This window comes from Accipiter gentilis, chromosome 20, assembly GCF_929443795.1.
Source record: "Accipiter gentilis chromosome 20, bAccGen1.1, whole genome shotgun sequence".
NCBI classification, from domain to species: domain Eukaryota; kingdom Metazoa; phylum Chordata; class Aves; order Accipitriformes; family Accipitridae; genus Astur; species Astur gentilis.
In genome coordinates this window covers 19,576,413-19,603,215 of record NC_064899.1, presented here as the reverse complement: position 1 = coordinate 19,603,215, position 26,803 = coordinate 19,576,413, and the positions used below count along the sequence as shown (strand labels likewise).

Genomic DNA, 26,803 nt, shown 5'->3' with positions numbered 1-26,803 from the left:
GGGCAAGATGTCGGCTCAGCGCCTCAGCGGCCGCCCGGCGGCGGCGGCGGGCTCCCACACCCGGCCGCTCGGTCACATGGAGGCGCCATTTCCTCTGCCCTTGCTTTGCCCTTAAAGCCGCCCTGCTACCGCCGATCCCCGCGCCTCGCCCCGCACCGGGCGGCTGCCGGAGGGCGCCGCGTCCCCGTCTCCCCACCCCCCGCCCAACCCACAGAGCGCCCATCCCGGCGGAGAAGCTGGGGGGTGGCTACGGCGGGAGAAGGGGCAGGGGAGGGGGTAGCCGGCTATTCAGCTAAAAACAAACCTCTCCTAATAAAGCGATGGGGCCCGGGCCTCGGCGCCGCGCTCCCCGCGCCCTATAAATACGCTCCGTGCGCGGCCCGCGGGCTTTGGCCGGCGCGGCTCTGCAGGCGGCGCGGTGCAGCCGAGCGGAGCGAGAGTGCAGAGGGGCCGCCACTGCCGCCGCCGCCGCCAGGAGAGCCCGGGCCCCCAGCAAGATGCCCCGGGTAGACGCAGACCTCAAACTGGACTTTAAAGATGTCCTGCTCAGACCTAAAAGAAGCAGCCTCAAAAGCAGATCAGAGGTGGGGGCATTCAAACCCAGCATGCTTTTTCTCTGCGTTCTCAGCGCCTAACTTCCTTACCCCTCCTTCCCTCCCTGCTTTATTTTTATTCCCCAGTCTAACGTAGCAATGCCCTCCCCCATCGAAACGCCTTTTACGTGGCGGGGGGGGGATGCCGCTGCTCCTAGGAGGAGGGGGCCAGGGTTACAGAGCCCGCGGCGTGTCCGTCCCCCCCCCCCCTTCGGTGAGGCGAGCCCCGGCCCTGGCGGAGGAGGAGGTGGCGGTGGGCACTGCGAGCCGGTGCCGCGCTGTCCTCCCCCGCTCTTCAGCAAAAATAAAAATTAAAAAAGCGGAGGGGGGGGGGGGGTGTGAGGGGGAGAAGGATTGTTTGCTCCTAACAGGTGCCTCTGCGGATTTCTGCGGCGCTGAGCGGGGGGTGACCTCCGGTTTCCGCGGGGGCTGCCTGCCGTAGGGGCAGCGGGACACCGACAGCTCTGCCAGCCCCTCTGCCGGGAGTGTGGGGGGGGGGTCCGGTTACGCACCCCGCGGCTCGGGCCGGCAGTGCTGTTACCGACGAACCGACATGCTCTTTTAAAAAAAACAGCGGTAGTGAAAAACAACCGGCGAAGATGCTGAGGGAGCGCTTCCCACGGCAGAGGGTGCCCGGGGCTGGGATCCCACCCTGGGGCGGTGGGGTGCGTTTCAGCCTGGCTTACGTTAACTCCGCCACCCGCCTCCCGCTGCTCCTGCGTGGGCAGAGTCTCGCCGTGTTCCCCACCCCCTCGGCCCCGCAGCCAAGGCTGCCCGGGGCTCTCCGTCCCTTTAGCCGGGTGTTGCTGTAGTTATTTCTCAGCAGGGATCGGGAAAGACCCCAGGAAATCCCATGAGGATTGCCTGTACAAAAGAAAAGATGGCTGTCTCAGGATTGAAGGTGCCTTCTCGTTTACCTCACGTAACCCCAAGGTTAACAAAGGATTTAGTTTGACTAATGAAGGAATTACGTTGTGCTGGGGGATGGGAAGACGATTAAGCTTTTCTCTAGGGGAAGCAGAGTTGTAAGAGAGAGAGACCGAGGCAAATCAAGTTGAGGTAGAAAGGCACGACTGGAAAGGGAAGTGGGGTGGCCATGTTTATAGGGGGCCTATGGCCAAGTTATTTTGACGGCAACAACGAAGCAAAACTTTTTTGCCATTATGAAGGCATAAGATTGCAGAGGCCCTCTCAGTAGAAAGCTAACCTTAGGCTAGTTGTTTTTAATTTACAAAGAACGGTGTCCCGGCTGAGTAACTCCTCAATTGTGTGCAATGACTGCTAGTAAGGGTCTGTAGGCCCTTTCCAGCCGTTTGCTTGGGGACCTGTGGTCCTTCTTTAAAATTCACTGTGCTGGCCTGGCAAACAGGTGGAGCTGCGCGCCACCGAGTGACACATGGTTCCTTCAAGCGCGGTGTTTTGTATATTTAGCTGCATGCAGGCTGTGGAGAGAAGGGCTGCTAGGAAGGGAAAACGATAGGAGGAACATGAGCTGATATGGCAGGGTTGTAACGGGTGGCTATGATGAACTGTTAAAAACATTTCACATGAGGAAAAAGTGCATGTCATGAAGGGGGGTCAGTGAAAACTGATGAAGGTTAAGAAATTGGACACCATCACTGAGGCTGTAGCAACAGGAATAAACAGTGTCTGTGAGAGCCAGATCTGAAATGGACAGCCCCAGTCTGCTTCAAAACAAGAATATAAATAAATAGTTCTGGCAGAGGAACAGAGGCAGCATACTACAGTGCCTGTTACCCAGCAAGCTGCTGCTTTGAAGCTTATATCAGCAAGCGTCTGCTGCTCTGGTGTGAATGCCTCCTTTTGCGCAAGGATAGCTTTTTACACAGTAACTAGGATTAAGTCAGCTTCTTAGAGAGGCAGTTTGGGCTGTTTGCATCTCTTCTTGTAGGTCTGCTATGTTGGTACTTGGTTTTGATTCCTTGCACTGTCTTCATTTTCCATGATTGCTTCCTCTTTTTGAAAATATACCAGAAAATTTGAAGCTTGAATTCAAGTGTCAAAACTGGTTAAAGCAATGATCGGAGTGGGAGCAGCATTATCTGTCTGTGGGGTCTTGGTACTCACGTAGCCTGCTGTTCTTGCCTTTGCTGGACCTTGCTCTGCAGGCAGTCCATTTTAAGTTCACCAGACAAGTGTCCTGTAGGAAGTCTAGTCATTAATTTAAGTTTGTAAATTCAAATAAGTCCAGGGAGCTTTAACAGAACAGCCAATGTCCTCCTACTTTCATATGTCGAAGGTCTAGGCAGGAGTTATAAAATACATTTCATGATTTTCTTTCTAAAGAAACTTTCACTGTTGTTGAGTGATGGTGAGCAATCCTAGAGTAAGAAGTTATTTTCTCATAATGCATTGAACAATAAGCTATAAATTAGCTGTTAGCACTCAGGAAAGAGACAAAGAGATGGTTGGAAGTGCTACTAGAAGAACTAGGGAAAACAAGTTAGCTTTGTGATGCTCCTCGGTATGTTTATCTTAAGTACACAGTTCTGGTGATCCCTTCACAAAACCAGCATAATATGCTAAAACAGGTACAGAGAATGGCAGCCAGGATGATCAGGCAGTATCGACTGGTTTCCGCATGAGGAAAAACCTAAACATACTTGGACTATTCAGTATGGAGAAGAAGCAGCTGTGGAGGATATGCTAGAAGTCTATGAAGTGAGGAGTGGAATGGACAAGGTGAAACTGAGAAGTGGCTGTTGATTGTCTCTCACAAAACATGAAGTAGGGAGCACTGAATGTCATTATCAAGCAAAAGTCATAGTTTTTATGCAATGTATAATTCATCTTTGGAATTTATTGCTGTGGGTATTGGAGAGGCTAAAGGTGTGAAGGATTAAAAAAATTACAAGGCAAGTTCTTTGTCCATGAGTGGCTATTTAGCACAACGGATTGGAGGAGACCTTTGTCTTTGAGGGTCTTTAAACATCAGCTGCTTGGGACCCTGGAAGGTAGGCCAGGGAAAGTGTCTTTCAAAACTTGCGTCATTATTATGTTCCCTTGTATTGGGTTTGAATGGCAAGGTTTTGGTAGCTGGGGGGTTACAGGGGTGGTAACTTTCTGTGAGAAGCTGCTAGAAGCTTCCCCTATGTCTGATAGAGCCAGTGCCAGCTGGCTCCAAGAGGGACCCACTGCTGACCAGGGCTGTGCCCATCGGCAACAGTGGTAGTGCCTCTGGGATGACGTATTTAAGAAGGGGAAAAAGTTGCTGCGCGTCAGAAACTGCAGCCAGCGAGAGGAGTGAGAATATGTGAAACAGCCCTGCAGACACCCAGGTCGGTGAAGAAGGAAGGGAGGAGGTGCTCCAGGTGCCAGAGCAGAGATTCCCGTGCAGCCCGTGGTGAAGACCATGGTGAGGCAGGCTGTCCCCCTGAAGCCCATGGAGGTCCATGGTGGAGCAGATACCCACCTGCAGTCTGTGGAGGACCCCACGCCAGAGCAGGTGGGTGCCCGAAGGAGGCTGTGACCCCGTGGGAAGCCCGCGCTAGAGCAGGCTCCCGGCAGGACTTGTGGACCCACGGAGAGAGGAGCCCACACTGGAGCAGGTTTTCTGGCAGGAGTTGTGACCCCGTGGTGGACCCATGCTGGAGCAGTCAGTGCCTGAAGGACTGCAGCCCATGGAAGGGACCCACACTGGAGCAGTTTGTGAAGAACTGCAGCCAGTGGGAGGGACTCACATTGGAGGAATTTGTGGAGAACTGTCTCCCGTGGGAGGCACCCCATGCTGGAGCAGGGGAAGAGTGTGAGGAGTCCTGCTCTTGAGGAGGAAGGAGCAGCAGAGTCAATGTGTGATGAACTGACCCCAACCCCCATTCCCTGCCCCCCCGTGCCACTGCAGGGGGAGGAGGTAGAGAATTTGGGACTGAAGTTGTGCCAGGGAAGAAGAGAGGGGTAGGAGGAAGGTGTTCTGTTTTGGGTTTATTTCTCATTACCGTACGCTGACTTGATTGGTAATAAGTTAGTTTTGCCCAAGTAGAGTCCGTTTTGCACGTTATGGTAATTGATGAGTGATCTCTCCCTGTCCTTACCTCGACCCCTGAGCCTTTCATTGTATTTTCTCTCCCCTGTCCAGCTGAGGGGGGCAGTGATAGAGCGGCTTTGGTGGGCACCTGGTGTCCAGCCAGGGTCAACCCACCACATCCCTTCCCACACATCTGGTACTGGCTGTTTGGAAAACTAGGACACCACATAAACATCTCCAACCCAGTGTGCCATTTCTCCTGTTCTTATAGAACAAAAGCCTCATTAGGGGAAGCCCTGCAATTATCCCTCATAAATGCCTGCAGTTACAGTATTACCAGTTTTGTGGATAATTGCATGAGATCCATCTGGCTGGCTGGCTAAAGGAAGTCATATATGAGAAGTTGCAGTAAGTGGAGGTGAGAATCGCTGAAAGAGTATCGGCCCTGTGTTCCCTGCATAGCTTTGCATCTTGCGTCAGTCTTTTTGTAATCATACTTTTCTTCTCTACTTTCTTAAGTTTGTTTGAAAGAGGTGTTTTTCCTCCATAAAACTGTAGTGGTTCTGGTACTATTGTCTATGTAGAACTGGTTGTGTGATACTGTGTCTTTTTTTCCTTGGTTCTAGTTAATAAATTGCATTAGAAGGGAGTAAAATACATTGAATTTTCATACTTACTTCATACCTATCTTCTTCATACAATTTTCTCATGTTAGCTGCAGCTGAAATTCCCATAAGAATGTTATGTCATCAGTGATGGGTGGAGAATTAGGCCTCCTTGATAGTAAATGGGAGGAAGGGTGAGTCTCCATTAAGAGGTATCTTAGCTTGTTCACCAAAGTGACCCTTCCTTTATGAGCTTATACAAAAATGAGAACTTGTTTCACAATATAACACTGGGGCACCAAGTTCTTTCTCTTGTACAAATCAGTAGTAAACCTCTTACCGTATTAATCAATCAGAATGTAGCCGGCAATATGACAGTGCTCAAAATATGTTGTAAATAAATAATCGAAGTCCTACATTTTTTATATTGCTTCCTTTCTGGTGACAGATTTCAGTTCAGGTCAGGTCTCTGAGTGTTCCTGGATTAAAGCTGAAGTGAGGAGTAATGAAAACTATGAAAGAGCATTCATTTTCACTGTTACTAAAGAGACTAACCTGGTATCTTAGAGTTGTACATTTCTTAGAGGCGTTTTTTTCCCCTTTTGAAAGATGCTAAGTAGACCAGTGGGAACTGATCTAAATTTGATATTACCTCTTGTAAATGTAAGGAACAAAATGCATGATGTTACCATGATCATTTGAGGATGCTGAAGAGTAAATAACTTTGAAGATGAGGGATGACACTGTTGTAGGAAATTAATTTAGAAACTAGCAGCCTCATGGTTTAATAAGCCAGGGTGTGATTGTTCATACTGTATGACAAGAGTGCTGGTACCATAGCCAAAAGTAAGAGCTTGCTTTATTATACTGTCATTTACATTAAAGACTGGGACAAAGCCTTCTATGCCTTGGAAACAGAGGGAGTTCCAGTTCTGACTTCTGTGGAGTCAACTAAGCTACAGTCCTCATTGTCCTTTCTTTCCTTCCTAACCCCTTCTGACTTGTTCCTTTTTTAAAATTTTGATTCTCTGTTTCTTTAGCAGGAACTCTCTTTAACACAGAAAACATTATTTTACTTTTATATTTTCTTTCTTATTTGGAAGGCAGAAGTTGTAACAAAATAAATAAATTAGGTAATAGTGGAATGAAAGGAGGAGGAATGGGAAATATGAGGAAAATTAAGAAGCAGGGTCCAGACCTGCTGTATCTGAAGTCAGTGGCAAAACTCTTGTTAGATTGCAATCAATTACTTAAAACAATGTGTGTCTGTCTATTCATTGCAGGTCGACCTCACGCGCACCTTCACCTTCCGCAACTCCAAGCAAACATACACAGGAATTCCCATTATAGTAGCAAACATGGACACTGTGGGGACATTTGAAATGGCCGTGGTTATGGCAAAAGTAAGTATTGATTCTCATTTCTGCAACAACTGGGAAGCCACTGGGTGACAGTGACCAGCCTTTGTTAATCTTTAGCCATGTTTGTTGGAGAATGGGGGGAAAGAGTTAAAAACTCCAGAACAAGAAGGTGTGATTTCACTGCAAAACAGCTGTGCTTTTATGCAATACATTTATCAGAGACGGAGCTTCAGATATAAGATAGTTTCAGTGGAGATGCTTACTGGGAAGCTTCCATCTTGGGCATAGCTCAGTTTCAAGTAGAGCTTCTAGAGCTTAGTTTTGAGGTCTATATTGTGCTTCCTTCCAGAAAAAAATTATTAGCTGACAACAGTTTTGGAAGTGTAGGTTACTGGATAAAGCTGCAGCAGTCAGAAGTCACTAGTTAATTAGCCTCTGGCCTCAAGGCTTACCTTAATTTCTTGTAGTGCTTACATATTCAAAATATTGATCATAACTTCATGAAACACATCAGAAACCTGATCCTGAAAGGTAGGCTAAGTACACTAAGTTACTTTTGAAGAGCCTTTTGGAGTTGCCTGGTCTGTTACTTGCTGTTACTGTCTCTTTCAAGCAGGATGAGCCTAAACTTAAAATGGGAATTTCTGATATCTTGTTATTCTGCAGCTGAGGGAAAGATGACTACTTGGACATTAATATCAGTTTTCTTATTTTTGCTAGCATGCAATGTTCACTGCAATTCACAAGCATTATTCTCTGGAAGAATGGAAACTGTTTGCTGCCAATCACCCAGAATGCCTTGAGGTACATTTTCGTACTGTAAATTATTATGGTTTATTGCTTTGTTCTGAACTCACATACACTGGAGTCTCTTGGGAGTACTGTTGTCAAGTGAGGGTTTGGGGAATGAAGATATTTGCTGTTCTTAAATGCATCAAGTGAAGTGGCTTGTCCTGGTTTAAAAAGAATAGCTATGTGAGTCCATTATGAAAGTGCTTGTATTAAGACGCAAAAAAGCTAAGTTTATATATGCCTGGAATGGAAACAGAGAAGTATCCTGAATAAAGAAGAAGAAAATACTTGGGAATAGGTCCAACTGCTGTGCTTCTGTTGCTGTTGGGGGCTGTGGTAGTGCTGGTGAGAGAGAAGCCCAAGACCATAAATGCTAATAGCCTTGAGTAACCCAACCACAAGCTGGCCCTGCATGTCCTCGTGCTAGGCAGTCTTTGCTATCAGGTGTGCAAGCGGACCCAGATCCTGTGGGCTGGAGGGGCCCAGGTGCTGGGCCCAAGCAGGGATGAGCATTGAAAGTTGTGAGAGCATGTGTCCTTCATTTACCTCCTTGCACTAGAGCTCACACGGTGCTACTAGCAGCTGTGCTGTCCCACTTGTTCACAGGGTCCTAGCCTGAACCATTACAGGGAAGCACCATTTAGTAAGTTTAAACATTGACTTAAGTTCTAACTTTTTCATATCCAGATGTCTTTGTTCTTCTGGCAGACCTCTACACCAGAAAGGCAGTATAAGAGCGTGCCTGGCTGCTTCCCCTCCTCCTCAGAGTTCAGTGTAGTTTTGAAACTTTTTCTGTATACAAAAGAATAGCACACAGCTGTATTGTATCTTTACCTGTGGCATATTTTAGAATTATATTATAAAAACTATTGATAACAGTATTGTCCGAAAGCCAGCCTATCACTCAGGTTCATCAGTGTTGCTTATATGCCACTATAAATACTGACTTGCTCTGTGCCCTTGGATCTCTGCAGAGGTTTTGTGGGCCAACAGCTGTGGAAACTGTTTTTCTATTGGAAAGAACTCAGAGGAAGACAAAGGAGGAGATCTGATTGTTTTCAATGGTAGCTGACCCCGCTTAAGCAAGGGGGTTGGACTACACAATCTCCAGAGGTGCCTTCCAAACTTGACTATTCTGTAATTCTGTAGATCAAGGGAGTGTTTGATGAACTTAAAGACCCAGATTCCACTCTCTGACAGTGCCCGAAATTTTGCCACTCTGCCTTCCTGGAAATACACCAAGTTAGGGCTTCTTCTGTGTTTGTGTTAATATGAGTATGGCTGAGCCTTCATCCTTCTCAGGTGATTTTATTTGCCTATGAGAATTCACTTGTGAATGAAGAGCTCATAAAATGCTAATTTTGCTTTATTTTAGAGCCTTTAAACAAAACAGAAGTAACAGATTGATATTCCCGGGAAGGTATTTATTTCATATTATACAGTATGATTTTCACTAGTTTCCAGCACAAGTCCTCCCAAGACGATGCAGAAAAGGACATACAACATGTGTGTTTATCCTAGTTTTTACAAACTACTGCTCCCTTTTGTTCTCCCTGTCTTTCTAGCATGTAGCAGCAAGCTCAGGTAGTGGAAAAGCGGATTTGGACAAGTTAACAAGTATTCTAGAGGCCATTCCACCTATCAGATACATCTGCCTAGATGTGGCAAACGGCTATTCAGAGCACTTTGTGAAGTTTGTGAAGTCTGTCCGTGCCCTGTTCCCACATCACACCATTATGGTAAGTGTGTAGAAAGGGTAGAGGGGGGTTGTGGGAATTCTGTCCAGGAACAGGGCCCAAAGTTTGGTTGGTAGGCATCAGAAGCTCTGTGGTAGCTCCATCAATTTCTGGGTCCTCATGTAAAAAAAGGAAGGAAAGAAAAGTCTGACTCAAACTTCTTGTCTTCTAGACAAATACATGGGGACAGATACCCTTCTGAGAATATAGAGGGCAGCCCTATTCATCTACCCTTTCAGTTCAGCAAGATGCTGCCTCTGAGCCAAATGGCAACTGTTTAATAACGTGTTGGCATTGTCAGTCTTCCATTGCTGATAATTTCTGTGGGAATGTTCAATGTGTGCTCTGATACAGCACTTTGGTGTTGGCATGGCAGGCTTGGTGGATCCAATTTTTTTCCTACTCACATCCTCCTTCCCATGCCAGATGTGACCTTTAATCATAAAGTGTGTACATTTATTTTGGTGATTCTAAGCTGAAGGTTTGCTGTGGGAATGTGCTGACGTTTCTGGCCAATTGAGGCCAATGGCTGTTTCCATCTATTAGATCACTATGAAGACAACTGAATGTAGACTAATCCTTGCCTATGATAAGAATCATAGGGGTGTTGTGCAATTGTGAACAGGGTCATCAGGGAGCAAAATAGTCAATGCTGGTGCTTTTCCTGCGCCTTCTGTGATGTTACTATCCCTTCTTTGGAGCACTAATGCCATGCTTCTCCAGCCCTTCTGCACTAAGAGTAGGGTGTTTGCATCAATACAGGACTCCTTGCAGCAGAGCCCTACTGCTCCTGCTTGTTTCCCAGGGCCCTTGAAGAAATGGGTCTGAATTTGTTTCCATGAAAATAGCAGAAATTCTCAAATAAGCAACAGATTCGTAAGGAGGCTACCAGCCTTTCTTCAAGCCAGTGCAGCAAAAAATCATGTGTTTAGGCAACACTTTCTCACTTTTTCATGCCAGACACAAAGCTTCACACATGTACAGTAAATGTGAAATAAAAATGGTCATAAATGTACACTCTGACTTGGTTCAGTAGGGAACTGCATGTTCAAGCAGCTCAGGGGAGGCTACATTCCTTCCTCCCATGTCAGAGGAAGGCAGTGTTCTTGCCTCTGAATGATGATGGCATTGGAAAATGGAAGTGGGCTGGAATGCCTGTGGGGTTCTGAGTAACCATAGGCTAATGAATAGGCATCCTTCAACAGCTCCCAGCAGATGTGGGAACCTTTTTGGTATGGCCATATTTCCCATGGCTTTGGGGAGAGCTTTTGGAAGCATGAAATGATAGATGTGGGTTTTTTGAGCTTCCTGCTCCATGATCACTGCAGTGAGGGAAGGAGGTGTTCCTTGCTTTGGATCTGAAGTATTGTCCCTAGTGACGTGATTACTTCAGTCTCTTTGGCTTGAAGAGTTGTGGGAGGGAGCTTAAACCATATAGTTAAAAAAAAAAATCTTCCCTATCAGGAGTGGAAAGAAAATTGTGTGTCATCCCCGCCTCCACCTCCCCACAGACTGCTGACTTTGCTGACTGAGGAGGGAGCTCAACCAAGATGAATTGCCCGGAAGGCACAGGAGGTCAATGTCAAAGTCAGGTATCAAGCCCAGATTTTAGTCCAAGGTCCTTAAGCCAGTCTCATCCACCTCCCACATCTCTTAAGCTACCTGCTTAGTTTCTCTGCTTTGTGACTAAGGTTATCGTTACTTAAAGTCTTATTGTCCTGACAGCACCACCTGCTTGAGCACATATACAGCCCTGACATGTTCAGTTGCCTTCTCTGATTTAGCTCCTTTCTCTGAACATGGTTTAGTATGGCTCCTGTTTTTCATCTCCTGCACAGGGATCATTTCCATTCCTAAAAACATGCTAACAAACTTGGGGTGTTCAAAAACCTTCTGTTTTCCAAAGCCTCCAGAGTCTGTGCAGTCCCTGAGTCTCTGATTCAACTAGGGACACACACCTGTAGCCCACTTCCAAATGAGTTTACTTTACACTCTGTGCCAAAATGGCCTTTTGAAGCTATTCCTGGCTGAAATGCAGAAGCTCATCTAGGGTCCTTTTTATGATGCTCTGGAAGACATGTCCTGCTGCTACCTGTTCTGTCTGCTTTGATGTCTCTGTGCTATGCCTGCAGTATGCTCTCTGCTATCGTGGCTTTCAAACAAAAGGGTTAGCAGTTAAATAGAAGGTATAAAAATAAAGAAGCTTTCTCATAGCTGAAAGTGATCTCCAGGACCTTGCAGGCTGTCTTGTTTGCTTTCCTCAGCATGACCATTCATTCCACAGTCAGCTGCAGTGCAGTACATAACAGTAACCCAACCCAGGGTCGCATGGAATGTATGTTCCCAGAGGCCATGTAATGGGTTCAGCTCTGAGGCTGAAAGGTGATGTGCGAAGCAGCTGTGATTAACGTAGTACTCTCTGTAGCTGATACTCCAGTGCAGTAACAACCTTTCAAATACATGTTTTTGACTTTTTAAATACTTGCTTTTATAATCACATTACCTTATTTTCTTCTGTCTAGCTCTGACACAAGCTCTTGTCACTCCTGCCTTTCATACTAGTTTACAGAGAAGATCAATTTCTCCATGGAGCACAAAGGATAGGGAAGACAGACAGGGGCAGAAAGGTACAACATGACTTGCCTTAAGTCACTCATTAGATTGAGGATGGAGGAAGAAGCAGTATTCAAGTCTCCAAAGTGTCTCACAAACGCAGCACTGCGCCCCAGAATCAAGATTAATGGTCCAGTGGGGTGTTTTGCTGTAGCACAGCATCATGTGCTTGGGTTGTGCCTACTTGCTGAAGTGTAAAACAAAACTTCAGTTGTCATTCGTGATGGAGGATCAGGGCCTTTATATTACAGTAAGCATAGTCCTTATTTATTAGTGTAATTGTAGATGTTAGGGTTCTTCCATTTCACTGGAAGTCTGTTTAGGAAGCTAAGATATCTTTGCCAGCAAGCTTTGCCAAGTTTTTATCCTGAATTTTTCTTTTCGTAGTGTTCTTTGTTCATTATACAGAAGAAACCGTGGAGAGAGGGGGGGAGCAGGGAGCGTGGCAGGAAGGAAAAGGCTGGGGCAGGAGCATACTTGCAGATGCAGTAGCACCTACAATACGTGGATCAGAGAGGGAGGCAAGTGGAATTGCAAAGCAGGAGCAGAGGGAAGCAGCGGGAGCCAGAAACTGTTGCTCCCCTTGGAGTCAGTAGCAGAACTTCTCAGGGCCTTAGTGGAGGCAGAATTCAGTCAGAGAAGGCCATGCAGACTGCTCCCAGTTTATGTCTGGAACAAGCAGCAGAGTCAATCCAGTCATGGCATGTCCACCAGGGCTGGGGTCTCGGAGCAGGGGCCAGCTGGGATCCCAGGGTAGGAGACAGCGATGCTGCCGAGGCTGTCTTGGGTCAGTCACAATACTGAGTGCAAACACCCACCTGGTATGGCTCAGCCTCGCAAAGGGCATCATCTCTCCATCTTACGGTAAAGCACCCCTTGCTTTGGTGGGTGGGAAGTGTCCTTTGGCAGTATTCCTGATAGTGTGGAGGCACAGACTGTGCTTTCCTTTAGGATACAAGAAGAAAGTTTGAGAACTGTTGTCACAGACACTTCTCCCCAGCTTGATCCATTGCCATTTGCCAGCAGCTTTCAATCAGTGCAGCAGTGTTCCTGTCTTAGTCAGTGTGAGTCGATATTTATAGCAGGCTTTTATGAGGCACAGTATCAAATGCCTGACTGAAATTCAGAGGCACTGCCCTACTGTGTTCACTAATTTTGTATCTCTGTCAGAGAAGCTGTAGCCTTTATAATCCTGTTAGGTGAAATCTTGATGCCATTAAAGTCAGTAGTGAAACTCCCTTTGACTTTTCTGATGCCAGGATTTCCCTCAGGTCTGACCCACAGTTCAGTCATCCTGGACAGTGCTGGAATGAGCCAGGGTGGCGCTCACTTGAAACCTCAGACTGAGCGATGGTACAGCTGAATGTTGCCCTGAGTGTGTACGGCCAGGCCCACAGCCAGGGTAATTTGTTGTAGCCCCTAAGAACGGACAGCACTGAAAGCATGGTAGTTTACCTAACTTTCAGTTGTTACCGATTCTGTTATTTTACTGCCGGTATAGCAAAGCTAGATTAGCAGTAAGGTAATTAATGGGCTATATCTCTTTCAAGAAAGCCAGTTCTGCAGCTGATTAGAAATGCATTGGTACATGGGCTCATCATTAAGATGAGCATGGAGCATGGTTTACACTAATACAATACTCCCACCAATTACTGTGTTTCCTGACTACTTGCCTGCCCAAATACACTACAAAATATATTGTCTGTAGTGGCTTCCTCGTACAAGTTCTGATTACTTTACTTGCTTTATATTCTTAGTTAATTTTAAGGGGGTTTCATCACCATAGTCTCAGTCTTTCTATATTAACCTTTTCAGACTTTTTTTTAGTTGAAGTATTCTGGCTTTACCTTACAGGTGGGGCTTTCAACAGCCATTTTGCCTCTATTCAGCTGTCCTACAGGCATCAATGATAAAGCAAGCATTGGTTTCAGTGGAACTAGAGTTCAGCTGGATGGGAGAAAACAGCTTTCTCTGCTCTTCAGCTGTGATACTAGGGTCTCTTCACATACCGATAGCTGTTCCTCTCTCATAGTGATTTTTTGGTGTGCTTTCTGAGGTCTGCAAAAGGTACCCAAAAGAAGCAAGCCTGTCATCAGCAGGTTGAAGTCTGCTATGTTGAGCTCCACGTCTTCCCTGAAAATTTGTTAAGTATCTGCAGATTCAGAAAGACAGAAACCACTGATGTGTGTACATGCATTCCAGGAAAAAATGTATGCTGGGGACATAAGTGCTTTTCCCTGCTAGGATGAGAATTTTGAATCAACATATGCAGTTCCAACATTCTCTAGCAGTAACTTAACATTAAACGTCTGGTTAGCATTTCGGAAGAGACAGTTTGACAACCTGCTATGCTCTGCTAATAAGAAGACACTGTTGTTTAAGTTAAATACATATTTGATCCCAAATCTCATGGAGCCACTGACTTTAATACCCGTTCATTCCTGTTTATGAATCTGCGGCATGTACTCCAGTATTTCACCAAGTTGTAATGTGCTGTGTGTCATACTGCACAGGTAGTCATCTGCCTTTCAGATGTAAACTGCTTGCTTAATGTTGTAAGCAGCCTGCTCGCCATCACCCCACCTGGGAGTATACAACACTTAGTATAACAAATTACCACTGAACAGAAAGGAAGCAGCACTTAGCTGTCAGCACTGTACCTATTATATGTTCTTTATATAATACGGTAAAGAACACAAAAGAGTTCAGGACTTTCCAAGAAGAAGATGTGTTCATAAACAGCATGCTCTCTACGTCTCTACAAAGTTCATGCAGAGGGAACCAAACCCCTTTCTTTCACCTCTGGCATCACCACAACCAAATGAATGTATATGGTATAAATGCCCTTATTTACATAGTTGGAATGTACATACCAATTTTGGCACCAATGTACAAAACAACAAGAATAGTACCTTCCTTACTCTTTCAGTACTCAAAATACTAAATCCTAAAGGAAAAAGAGATTTGCCAGGGTTTTGAATAAGATCTGAACATCTTCCCACAAAGTGAGGTAGGCAAATGGGATGGAGGGCTATAAACTGTTCAGGAGGGATAGGCAGGGCAGGAGAGTGGAGGAGTTGCACTGCATGTAAGGGAGAAGTTTGACTGTATAGCCCTTACGGTTAGGGATGATGTGGTTGAGAGCCTCTGGGTGAGGATTAGGGGGATGGAAGACAAAGCAGATACCCTGATGGGATCTTAAGGATCAGGGTTTACTGGACCAATCATGAAATTTGTTTGACTTGAGAATGTACCTGTATGACTCGTTTAATCTCTGTGGCATGCACAATGAACAATATGGTGAACTATGTTCTTCCTGACTCTATATAGTTCAACTTGTAAAAGCTCTGGATAAAACACTATCATTGTTAGTCTTTAATGTAGTAGTCTTGAAATCTCCCGTATACTTGATACTGTTCCTTCTGTCTAGGCAGGCAATGTGGTGACAGGAGAGATGGTAGAAGAACTTATTCTTTCTGGAGCAGATATTATTAAAGTGGGTATTGGACCAGGTAAGTCAAATCCAGTCAAATAAAGGTGACTTATGGTAATGGTGGAGGAGTTGTTCAGGTGGAACCAGTGTATAATGCTGTTTGCTTGCCCGTTAGGATGCCTAGGGCCACTCAGGTCAATAAAGTAACAGTGCCCTTGCACACAGTATATTTAAGAAATACATGGGCAGGGTGCTAGTGTTTCATACTGCATAGTGTTACATATTGCATCTTCCGGCAGTGAAGATGCCTATTATTGGAAGCACTGAGTTGCCTGAGTTGCTGACATTATCACTGATAATAGGTGGTGTGTTTAGGAGCACTTTTTCTAACCTGTTGAAAAGGGGCTGAGTCATCTCAGCTAAAGCTCAAAAGATAACTGTGTTCAGGTATCCACTTATATTGAGGAACAATAGGTTTCTAAATAGCTTTATGATTTGTGCTCTGTTAAGCTGAGGTTGCCCATCTTGTCAGTTTCTTCAAAGATGAAATGGGATTAATTAATTGTGAAGTATGGATAACATTGCCTCTACCTGTTACTATTGCCTGGGAGCTAAACTTACATTAATGCACTTATATGTTACCTATCACTGTAACATTCCCATGGATAAATGGGAGGACTCTAAACTTCTTACAGTGTATTTCCCACCTTCCCTCATATTGTTGTCTGGCATATACTGACATACTGTCTTCCCTTTTTTCTTTCCCTTCCTTGTGCATTTCTTCATGTGCTTCTTCCTCTTGTGATTTTCTTAGACTGCAGCTGGGGTCACCATACATGGGCTAGATTTTAAACTGGCTAACAGAAGTGCCACTGACAGTATAGCTGTGATCAGCCAATGCAGGGCAGGCAGATTGTTTGCTCTACAATGCCAAATAGTTATGGTCCATTAATGGATAATTTGAGCAGGGCAAATGATGTAATAAAGGCTGCAGTTGTGCCCAGGAAGACAGCAATCAACAATAAATACTGCAAAATATATGAAAAATAAACAACAGAGATGTTGTGGTGCAATTGTCACAGGCAAGTTCAGATATAAAAGAAAAATTATTGTAGTTTGTAGCCTCAAAGTGGAAATAGTTAGGAGTAAATGCTGTATAGCCCTCCCCGGAGATCTTCATGAACAGATCTGTACAAGTTGACCACCCAAAACTACAAGTAACAAATTTCCTCACAGAAGATGAGGTCTTGAGGCTCTTTTCCAGATAATGGTCCATGCTGTGGAAAATGACAGTGATTTATTATAAAGCATTACATATATAAGTACATACACTGTGGAGATTATTTCAAAACTGTTTTTCTTCCTACTTTGCAGAAATACTTCTCAGTATTTTCACCTTGTCAGTTATTTAAAAGTTCTTTGGAAACCTTTACTGGGAGCTTGAGTATACCTGGATATCAGCTGGGTGAATATATAATTAGTATATAGTATATTTTCTGTAATAATACACTATACAGCTTTTTTATGATTACTTATCTTTTTAAATGCTGTGTGCTGATTTTCTTATATTCCCAACTTTTGCAATCAACCAAATATTTCTCCTTTAAGTATTAGGCAAAAGATGTGTTTCTCTCCCTTGTGGAAAATTGCCACAAAAAATAAAATAAAAGCACAGGTTTTCCCCAAGAATTGTTTTTAAAAACATATATAGAAAAGAGATAGAGATATTTATTGAAAGAAATATTCAGGTATTAAATGCTGCTGCTGAGTCTCAACAGGTTGTGACTCTGGTCCTTTTGTCCCCCTTCCCTTCAGGCACCTCAGTCAGATTTGCTTTCTCAAGTTGCAGTGATTCCCTCACCGGGAAGCCTTACTGATGAGACCTAAACTGGGAATTGTGGCCCTGGAGAAGAAAGGGGGATATTAGTCAGCTCAGTTACAGCTCCCATGAAGTGGTGTGATAGCATTTCAAAACTCAAGTTCCTATGTGTTCCTTTTATCTGTGAGAAGCCAACATTGGCAACAGAGACTTCTTGAGGGAAAAAAATCATACAGTTAGAAACACATTTTTTCCACAAGAAAAAGAAAACAAGCTGTATCTTTTCTGTCAGCCTAATGGGCTATGTTTTTTTCTCTCATTCTCTTGTCTAGGTTCTGTATGTACCACTCGGATTAAGACGGGGGTGGGCTATCCACAGCTAAGTGCTGTTATTGAGTGTGCAGACTCAGCACATGGTTTGAAAGGACATATCATCTCTGTAAGTAAATGTCATCTACTCTCAGATTCCCACTGTGCAAATCGTTGTGAAACAGGAGAATCTAACAGTCCAGTACCCTGCATGTTAAAGGCTATCCTTCGGTCATCTCCAATTGACCTCTACACTAGCTCCTAGGGTAGTCAGTGGGGATTTAAATGTAAAGAGACCAACTCCGTCTAATGTCTGAAAAGACTTGGGCACCTCACTCCTGTTTGTGCCTTTGGAAAGCTACTCCTTGCTCCTGAACGGAGTAAGCCATTATGTGAACAGAATAGGAAGCTTGATAGTGTTTTCACATTGAAGCAAACAGTAATTCCTATGAAAGATTTCTGAAAAATGAGTGAAACGAAAACATGGCTTTCCCCAGAGTCTGAGAGACAGGCAGGCAGTGGAGGGGAGTACAAGCTAAAATGATATGAGCCCATCTGTGCCGCAGTAGCTGAGTTGTTTCAGATAGCGTCCTCATTAGAGCTGTCTGTGCAGGGGCAGGAGTGTTTCAGAGGTGGCTCTGTTGAGCATAGCTGGCATGTGAGCCACTTATGTTCTCACAAAGCTTTGGGGAAATAATGAGCCTGTGGAGAAAAAAGAGCATGTATCTGTGTTGCCTGCTAATGGCAGCTTCCATTCTACCAGCAAGACTGGATTCACCTCGCATAGAAAAGGTGAATCTGTAAGCATGGCCTCAGACTGAGCCAGACTGCAGCCTACAGCACCCAAAGGTCCTGTGTGTGTGCTTAAGCACGCCCAGCCCACCAGTGAGCTCCTGACTCTTGCACAGTCAGGCTTGCACAGTCTCTGCAGGCTGCCTGTGAGACAGCTGGTAATCAGGAAGGCATAGGCGCTAACCAGCGTGCTATGCTCACAGGTACCCTCACAGCCAACAGTCTCCCTCTGCGGCCCTAGAAGACCACATACTGAATTTTAGATCTTCTGCCAAGTGAAATCACTGGAAGGCCCTGATTTGTTTGACCAAGTTGTGACTAGTGTCCATGTGAGGAGCGAGGTGTTTTGTGTTGTTGAGGAAGGAGGGGAGAGGAGAACAAACTGTGGATGGGCAAAGGGTTTGACTGTATTTTGTGGAGCTGTGGGTATAATGGAGCAGGAAAACAAGTATGTGTTACAGTCGGATCCCTCTTGCTCTTTATTGTTAATGCATATGCATTACCTCCTCTCCATGGCTTCCCCTAGATGAATTTTGCAGAAAAAAAGAAAAGCAGTCTGTGATTTTATGACTTGGGCAGTATTACAAATGTTTATGTCTATAGCAGACAAGAGAACATGTGTGCAATAGAGCATGAAAGACTGACTCATTACTATGAAGGCTGGATAACTATAGGTGTCATCCTAGCAGTGGTGCTCAGAGACCCATCCTAGTTTTGCAATAATCATTTTCTGCTAGCAACCCTCAAACGAACCTTATTATCCTGATTTTACAAGAAAACAGGGAGTGTGTATTTAGACTGTTGAAAAATGAGATGGTTCTGTGCTATTCCTCCTCTCCTTTCCTGCTTTGGGGATGGATCGCTTCCTGACCTGCTTAGGTCATACTGGTTTCAGTGAGCCCACACCTAACAACCCCCTAGCCATTACAGGGGGAGTATAGGAGGGCAATTTAATACCTGTCTGCTACAACATCTGGGCCAAGATAATTACCTTCAGCTGTAATTGGGGTCTCTAACACCACTACAACTCAACTCTGTCACCCAAGCTAAGGGGACTAAAGCAAGGGTGAGGATATTATGCCTGAATTCTGCAGCATTCAGATAGGTATTGGTGTGTTTATTGGGGAAGTTTATTGGGCAGTATTACAAATGTTTATGGGAAAGAAAAGGCTGGACTGCGTGGTCACGGCCAGAGCTCTGACAAGAATATCACAAAAGAGAGGTGTCCTCCTGAGGGAAAAACACCATATGGGAGCAAGCCTAAGTATATAATTGGGTCTAGTGGCAACAAGTATACATGGTCTTTATGTAGATTCAGGAAGGGGCACACCCTGCCTGAGCCAAAGGAGACCTCTGCAGTCAGAGTATTACCACAGCTATCTACGTCAATTTGGCAGGAGAAAATATGTCCAGCAGTTTTTTGTTATATTGATCTGGAACTAGCAGGAAGGATGTGAGAAGATTCAAAGCCTACCACCTATCTTCATGTAAATAATAGCTGATGGTGTGATATGGATTAATCCCCTGGGGTGCTTTCTTGCATCCACTTCTGTCTTGTCCAGTACCTTCACCGAGTTGCTCCTTTCTTGTTACTTTGGCCCAGCTTATGTCTGAAAGAAGGCCCACTCATGGAATGAGAAAGTGATGGTGCTGAGCACAGTACAGGCAGGCACACAAGGAACACAGCACGCTTGAAGCCCATTCTGCAGTAGCTCTGCTAGGGTGGCAGCACAAACAGGGATTTTAAATGCTTGTATTACTGAAGTGATCATGTATGATTTTTGGAGCTGATACATTGACAAAGCAGGTGACAATTTTTAGGCAAACATGGTAGTTCAAGTGAACGCCTGGTGTCTTGCTAGAGTCACTTACACAGAGAAAGGGAGGTGAAATTGCACCAGTTACTTTCCTCATGCTAAATTATCTTTAAAACTCAAAGCTCACCTCAGAAATGAATCTTTCATGACTCACTGAAAGAAGAGAGGAAACCCTGTCTAAGATACACGCCCTGTTTCTGTCCTGTGCTATTTGTCTGGGAGCCAATAGTCTCAATTTTCATTCTCGCTAATCCATTGGCCTTGAGAACATGCAGCAGTGAGTTACAGTGGAGGGGCCATTTAGCAGAAGAGCTCCTTCAGAAATGCCCTACTTGAGATAAGGTTTCTCTTTCTTGTAGGTCAGAGAACTACTCTGCTGGATAGAGAGGCAGTCACGTGTTCTAGTAAGCCAGCAATGTGGGGAATGGAAAGCAGCCTTGTATGTGTCCTCTCTCATTTAGCTATCATTTGACAGAGATCCCTATTTCCCCTTCACCCTGCCTGGGTGATGGGCCACCAGCATTCAGTGAAAAGGATGACTAAGGGGTTCTTCACCCAACTACTGCCATACCATCTCTTCTTCCACACAGAACACCTTCCACACAGAAATATGCCCAGCATATGTAGTTCAGAATAAAGCACCATATGTATTGTTTCTACTGCTGTATATGCCACATACTTTATATATCTTCTGCATAAAAAATAGCTATCTGTTTGCTGATACTGTAGGAAGGGCTGGTTATACAGCTTATTATAAAGGTTGCTTGAAACATATAAATCATATTTATAAACTTATAAGTTGCATATAATGTTAAATATTCAACTGGTTCATACTGGTTTTCCATACTGTATTTCTTTTCCTCAGGCTAAATTTTGTTGTTGTAAAATGGGTTATGTGTTTGGAGAACAAGACTGGGGAAGAGAACATTATTTTAGCCATGTTAAAATATTCTGTTGACTGGAAAGCTGTTTTCCCCTCTACTTCAGCTTAGCACTTAGTTGTCTCAGAATCATGCCCTCTGCAGGCCTCATGGCCACCCTTTCCAGTAGGCTTACTTCAGAATCATGCCAGTTCTGAATTCACAGGGGGATTTGTATAGATGCATTTCCCCAGGGCTCTGAGGTAAAGGCTGAGCCTGCAACAAGCTCTGTGACTGGAGTGCAACAATTCATTTTGAGTCCAGAGCCAGGCCGCTGTTGGGATGAGCTGAATTGCAAGGGGAAGCTTCCCAGACAATGCAGCAGAAGCACAGTTTTATTTTTTAAACAGAGCGCTTGATTTTTCACATGGAATGGTTTAATGCATATAGCTTTATTATAGCATCTTCTGGCACAAGTGCTTTGTATGTCCCCTTTGAGTTTCCCTTTCTGTGAATCATTAACTTTACCTGCTTATGTGAAGTAAGTGGAGACATCTACAGATAAAGAAGTGCTGTGAATCATCACCATCAGTTCCTTTTATGTTAAATGGTAACTCATGAGGTTTTGGGAAAGTCTCTTAATCTGCTCAGCATTTTGTAATTTGGTGACATTCAAAGTGATGTTTTTTGAAGCCAATGATTAATGATTATACACTAAGGCCCCCATCACTGTGGTACTTCCGAAAGCATAAAGCCTCCATCACTGCCACTACTGGATTAATTGCAAAAGTCAGACACTGAGCCACCCAACAAGAACAGACTGAAACCCATTTACCAGCGAGCATTCATAGCCAGCCTGTCTCAGTCAGACAGTAAGAGTCAGGCAAATTCCTGACACTACTCTTTGAAGATTATTAGACCCCTCTTTCTACCTCAGCTCTTCCTCCCCTGACACATGCACACACGTGCACACCCTCCTTCAGGCTCTGACAGACTTGTCAGAGGGAAAGAATTGCACAAGCAGAGCCCTTAACAGGAGAGAGAGAGATTTAGCTGTCAGCCCAGCACTCCTTTTTGGAGCTGACAGCAAGAGTGTCTAGCCCAACAAAAGGCATAATGTGCTAGAGGTTATCAGCAACTGGAATAAATCCTTTAAAGTTCTACCAGGTGCTGTTTGCAGTGGGATGCCTTTTGAAAAGCCACTCACTTTTGGATCCACCTGCTCGGTTTGTGTCTGAATCCTTTTCTGCACACAGAGGTTCTAACACTCAGCCCTATTGCCAGCTACCCGCGAAAGCCAGCTCTAAAATGGCTGATGGTGGGGGTGTCTGGCTGTGCTCAGCCACAGGTCATAAACAGGCATGCATTTCTGCCAACAGGGAGGTAAAACAAAATTAAGTAACCGTACAGTCTGGGGAGTAGCTTCAAAAGCAGGAAGGCAGTCGGCAGTCTGCAATGGACCCTGATCATCAAAGGAATGGGGAGACCTCTTGATACGATGACTGTGTAGAGTAGAAGGACCTTTCATCTGATGCTCAGACCTTTACAAAACCTAAAGAACCATAGCACATGATGAGCTCTGCTATGTGGTGTTCCTTTTTTACAGCCCTATCACACATACATAACTTCCCTCCCCTCAACTGAAACCCCCTCATCAGCCACTTCTTTGCTCTGCACTGAAACCGAAACACATAGGTCTAAAATGCTAAAGATCTCAAAGTGCTGCTGTTTTCTTACCAAACCCATAGCAAACAGTGAGTATGATGAGAGATTCGTTTTCATTTACCAAAGATTAGGCTACCCAATTTGCTTAGAGATTATCAGATCAAAATCCAACATAGCTGATGGTGTATTTCCTCACCCCTCCCTCTGTGACCTTTTAATGTATTGTAAACTGCTGAGAAAGTTACTTTAAATGTCTTTGGTGGTTTAAGGTAGGGGTTTGTGGTACCTCTGCATCACACGGCCTTTCATTAAAATGGCAGGGAATGATTCAGATCATCAGAGGAGGTGGTGTTTTCCAGTTTCCGGGATTTAGGAAATTGCAGTCAGGAATTTGCATTGCTGCTGTTACCGCGGTAGTATTTTCAGTGCTGTAAATGACCCCAAAGAAGGAAAGTGATAGAAAGGGTAATAGGTCTTCCCTAAAAACTCTGCCGAGACGATGCATGCCGGTGGTGCGCTGCCAGCTCTTGACCCGCCGTCCCTAAGCAGGGGCCGTTGTATGGCCGGTCGCGGGGTCCCCGGGCGAGCTCCCACCACTCACTGTCGCCTTTTCTTCACGCAGGACGGGGGATGCAGCTGCCCGGGAGATGTCGCCAAAGCGTTTGGTAAGGACGGCGTGTCTGCCACCCGTTACACCCCCGTGTCCCCAGCACCGTCAGCACCGATGCGGGAGTCAGTTTGACCCCGAATGTGTTATCAGCAGTAGGTTACGTTCGTCCCTGTGGGTGATTCCGGTGAAATTAATACGCCAGACGCGAATGTGCTCTTTGGACCAGACAGTGCAAATTCTGCAGTGCAAAACGTACAGCGGTCAAAGTCCTGTTTAGAAACTATCTGCTAGGTGTGCATGGGATACAGCCACTGGGACAGTAATACAAAGAAAACTGATAAGGGTTTCTTTTGAGTAGCGTTCAAAGATGCTTGTAATGTTGCCAGAGCTGGCTGACCTGGGCCTTGAAAGGATGGAGAGATCGTGGAATGTGTGTTGGACAGAAGACCAAAACAAAAAGGCAGGCCACATCCCTGGAGATGTTCTTGGGATCAGCTGTCTGCTTGAAGAGATGAGATTTTATTTATACTGTATCCCCTAGAGCTGAGCAGATGTCTAAAACATCTAAGTTAATAATTAACAGATTTTGCTCTCATGTCGTTAGCTTCGGTGAATTGCACTAGCTCTTGCTGATAGAACAGAGAATTTAATCTGTGAGTATTTTCTGTTGGATATGAAAGTTATATCAGTGTGGGGGGTCGAGGTCAGGATTGTCACTTAGCCATAACCTTGTTGCGGCAGCCTATGTGAACCAGGCGCTAAATCCATCCTGTGCTGACAGGACATTTAAAGACACTGTCCCACCCCTCAAAATGCCAGACCCTTTAGAGATGTCACTGTGGAGTAATACGCAGAATACAGTGGGACAGCAGAGCCTCTCATTGGGATTTCAGGGCGGTACGATACAAGAGCTGGGACATTATGATACAGCATGTCTGCTTGGCAGGGAGCTTTGCAAGTATGGAAAGCAGGGCAGGCCTAAACTCAGATTACAGACCTGCCAAGAAAAGCTCTGGGCCTCCTGGAAAGGTTGAAACCAAAATCTGTCTTCGAAGTTTGCAGACAGCTCCTGTTTTTAGGCAGGTCGGATGACAAGGAAAACTTAATTAGAGATTTTCAGGCACAGCCATGGAGTGATTGCTACCAGCAAGGAATCTGCTCAGTCACAGGATTTCACAGCACCCTTGTGTTACCCAGTGGGTGATGTGACGTAGGGAATAGATAGTTCCAGTTGGGTCATTCTGACATAGATAAACAGTGGCATCCACCCTCTTTGACAACAAGATTATATTAAAAAAACAGCCAACCTCTCCTCAGCCCAGCCCACTCTGACTTCGTGCCGCCTGCAGTGAGGCGTTTGTTCTGCCTGACTTTCTCTGGCTCCTCTGCTGCTCTGGTTCTTGCTGGCGTTGCCGCTGGGAGCTTAACTGGGATTGTGACCTCGCTGCACTCCCAGCTGCCTGCACAGAAACCTGGCCCGTGGAAAAGGTCTTTTTTTCAACAAGAGTGTTTCCAGAAGTTAGAACAACAGGAAGCAACTTCAAAGTGTTTAAAATGTTTTCCTTTGTGATGTTTATAGCAAGTCTGAAGAGTCCTTGTAGTCTCTTTGGGCTAACTGAACAGAAACTGTCTTGAAACCTGTGAAAGCGCAGATTGTGGCCTTGCTGATTGTTGGGAGGTGCTGGGATTCACGGTGGTACGTGTTCAAAGGCTACCATGGGTTGACCCTGCAACAGAGGAGCATCAGAAAGCTGAGATTATACAGGCAGTAGTTCTGCTCTGACAGTAGGCCAGACAGATCAATCTGACCTGTGTGTCACAGGTACAGGGCTGGAACTGATAGAGATTACCCTGAGGCAATAAACTTACCATATCTGGTTATGCATCACTGAGGTAGACACACTGCAGATATCTCACTAACTGGAGCCAGGTGTGCATTTGTCAAAGGTGGGTGGCAAAGTAAGCTTCTAGATAATGTTATTACTATCAGTGTTTATTGAATGCTGTTGAGGTGATTGGCTATGTGAGCCCCATGCCCAGCCTTTACAAGCCGAAGCCTTGATACTGATACTGAATTGTCTAGCATAGACCTCTGCGCTTGCTGGGACCCTCTTGGGGGAGAGGAGTTACATAAATGTATTGGATAGCGGAGGCTGGGTGCTAAAACATACAGACGTACAATTTCACCTGGGACTGGAGGCCTGGACAAAGCATTGGACAAAAGAGCCAAAGAGGACTTTTGTCAAAGTGATTGTACTATCTCTTTTTGGCGGATCATTGTAAAGTCTTCAGAAAGGGATGTTCGGGTGTTCATTATAAAGCAGTGACAAAGCAGCCATTTGAGTCATAAAAAGTGTGAGGGAGTCCCAGATCTGAAGACTAGCATTGAAAAATGGCTAAACATGTGACCGGAGGAGGCAAGTTCACGGGACCAGGAGTAGAGTGGGTTGAGTGCAAGTGAAGAGTTGTGAAGAACCATGAAGAAGATCCTGAGAAGCTTTACAAGTGGAAGGTGACACCATTGACTGGTGTCAGGAGTCAGAGACAGACTGGGCATTTTGTCAGAGGGGAAACAAGGTAGAAGCCTATTCTAAAAAGCAAGGAACAGGGAAGCACTGAAGTTGGGGGACAGAAATGCCAGGAGGGACAGATACTTTGGGAGACACTGCTGGAATTCTGGTACTGCTGGATGGGAACCTTTTATGGATTTAGGAAACTGAAGATATCACTGCCATCTGGATATTGGAGAGAATAATGGAAAAGATGTAGGTTGATCAGGAAGAAAAGAGGTGTTTTGATGCAGGAATGAGAGAAAGTATGAAAAAACCTTGTGTTGGACTCTCAGATGTTTCACATAACTGCACCCTTGGAAAGGCTGATAACATGAACACATTTCTCAGAATGCCCCAGGGAGGCACTACTGTCTCCTTTTAAAGATGAGAAGTCAAAGCACAGAAATACTAAGTTCAGTTGCCTGAGGTCACATATATTTTTGTGACACAGCCAGGAACAGAATGTGCCTTTTGAATCCTACGCCAGGATCTTTAACACAATACTGCTGTTCCTTACAGCAATGGTGAGAAGAGATACAGGAGCAGAGAAGGAAAAGGAAGGAAAAATCATGTGTAATAGTCAACTGGGGACATATACTGGTTCCCAAATATACCTGACACATCATACTGGCTTCTTTTTCCTGTTTTCAATAGCTCTGTGTGTATACTTACTGTTGAAAAGGCTTGCTGGCTCAGCTGGAGCACAGGTGAATGTTGATTCCAGGCTAACTTATGCTGCATCTGCCTGGAGGACTGCCCAGGCTACAAATCCAGGCTGACTCCAGATGAATTTGTGCAGAGCCAATCTGGTTATCAGTAACTTGTATTATCAGGCATACAAAAGACATCTGAGGGATTCCATCCAGATTCAGCAGAACTGTGTGAGTGGTGCAAGATTGGGATGGTATCAGCACACGTGTTCTGTAATGGATTGAAAGAGAAGGCACTATGAAATGTGAATGGGCAAAATCAGCCCAGATTTTGCATATGCCTCAAGGGGTAAGTCGTCCCCAGCATCAGTGCATTGAAGTGGCATTGTGTAGAAAGAGGACAAGTCTAGCAATCTCTGGGCAAGCTACTGGGATGCTTGTATGCAGCGCACCCCATCACATCCTGTATTATCTAGGGGGTTGTTGCCAGGAGTTCCCAATGCCCCACAACCTAAAATAGTGGCACGCTATCTGTACTTGAAAACAAAAGACTGCAGCTGGGTGTTGCAAATACCACCAATGCTTCCAGTGGTACAAAAAACCATGCATAA

At 45.1% G+C, this 26,803-nt stretch overlaps 1 protein-coding gene across 3 annotated transcripts in view; it reads left to right on the top strand.

Moving 5' to 3' along the window:
- The first annotated feature begins 269 nt into the window (after positions 1-269).
- GMPR (guanosine monophosphate reductase) overlaps positions 270-26,803 on the top strand; it is a 44,526-nt gene continuing 17,992 nt past the window's right edge. Inside the window, exons 1-7 of one of the 3 annotated variants that reach the window (XM_049824159.1) lie at positions 270-584; positions 6,467-6,586; positions 7,265-7,348; positions 8,902-9,075; positions 15,116-15,197; positions 17,270-17,376; positions 23,003-23,045. In XM_049824159.1, coding sequence (XP_049680116.1) covers positions 498-584; positions 6,467-6,586; positions 7,265-7,348; positions 8,902-9,075; positions 15,116-15,197; positions 17,270-17,376; positions 23,003-23,045 — 697 coding nt within the window. In that variant the 5' untranslated portion in view covers positions 270-497. The remainder of the gene's footprint in view (positions 585-6,466; positions 6,587-7,264; positions 7,349-8,901; positions 9,076-15,115; positions 15,198-17,269; positions 17,377-23,002; positions 23,046-26,803) is intronic. The other 2 variants (XM_049824160.1, XM_049824158.1) reach the window with 2 other exon arrangements.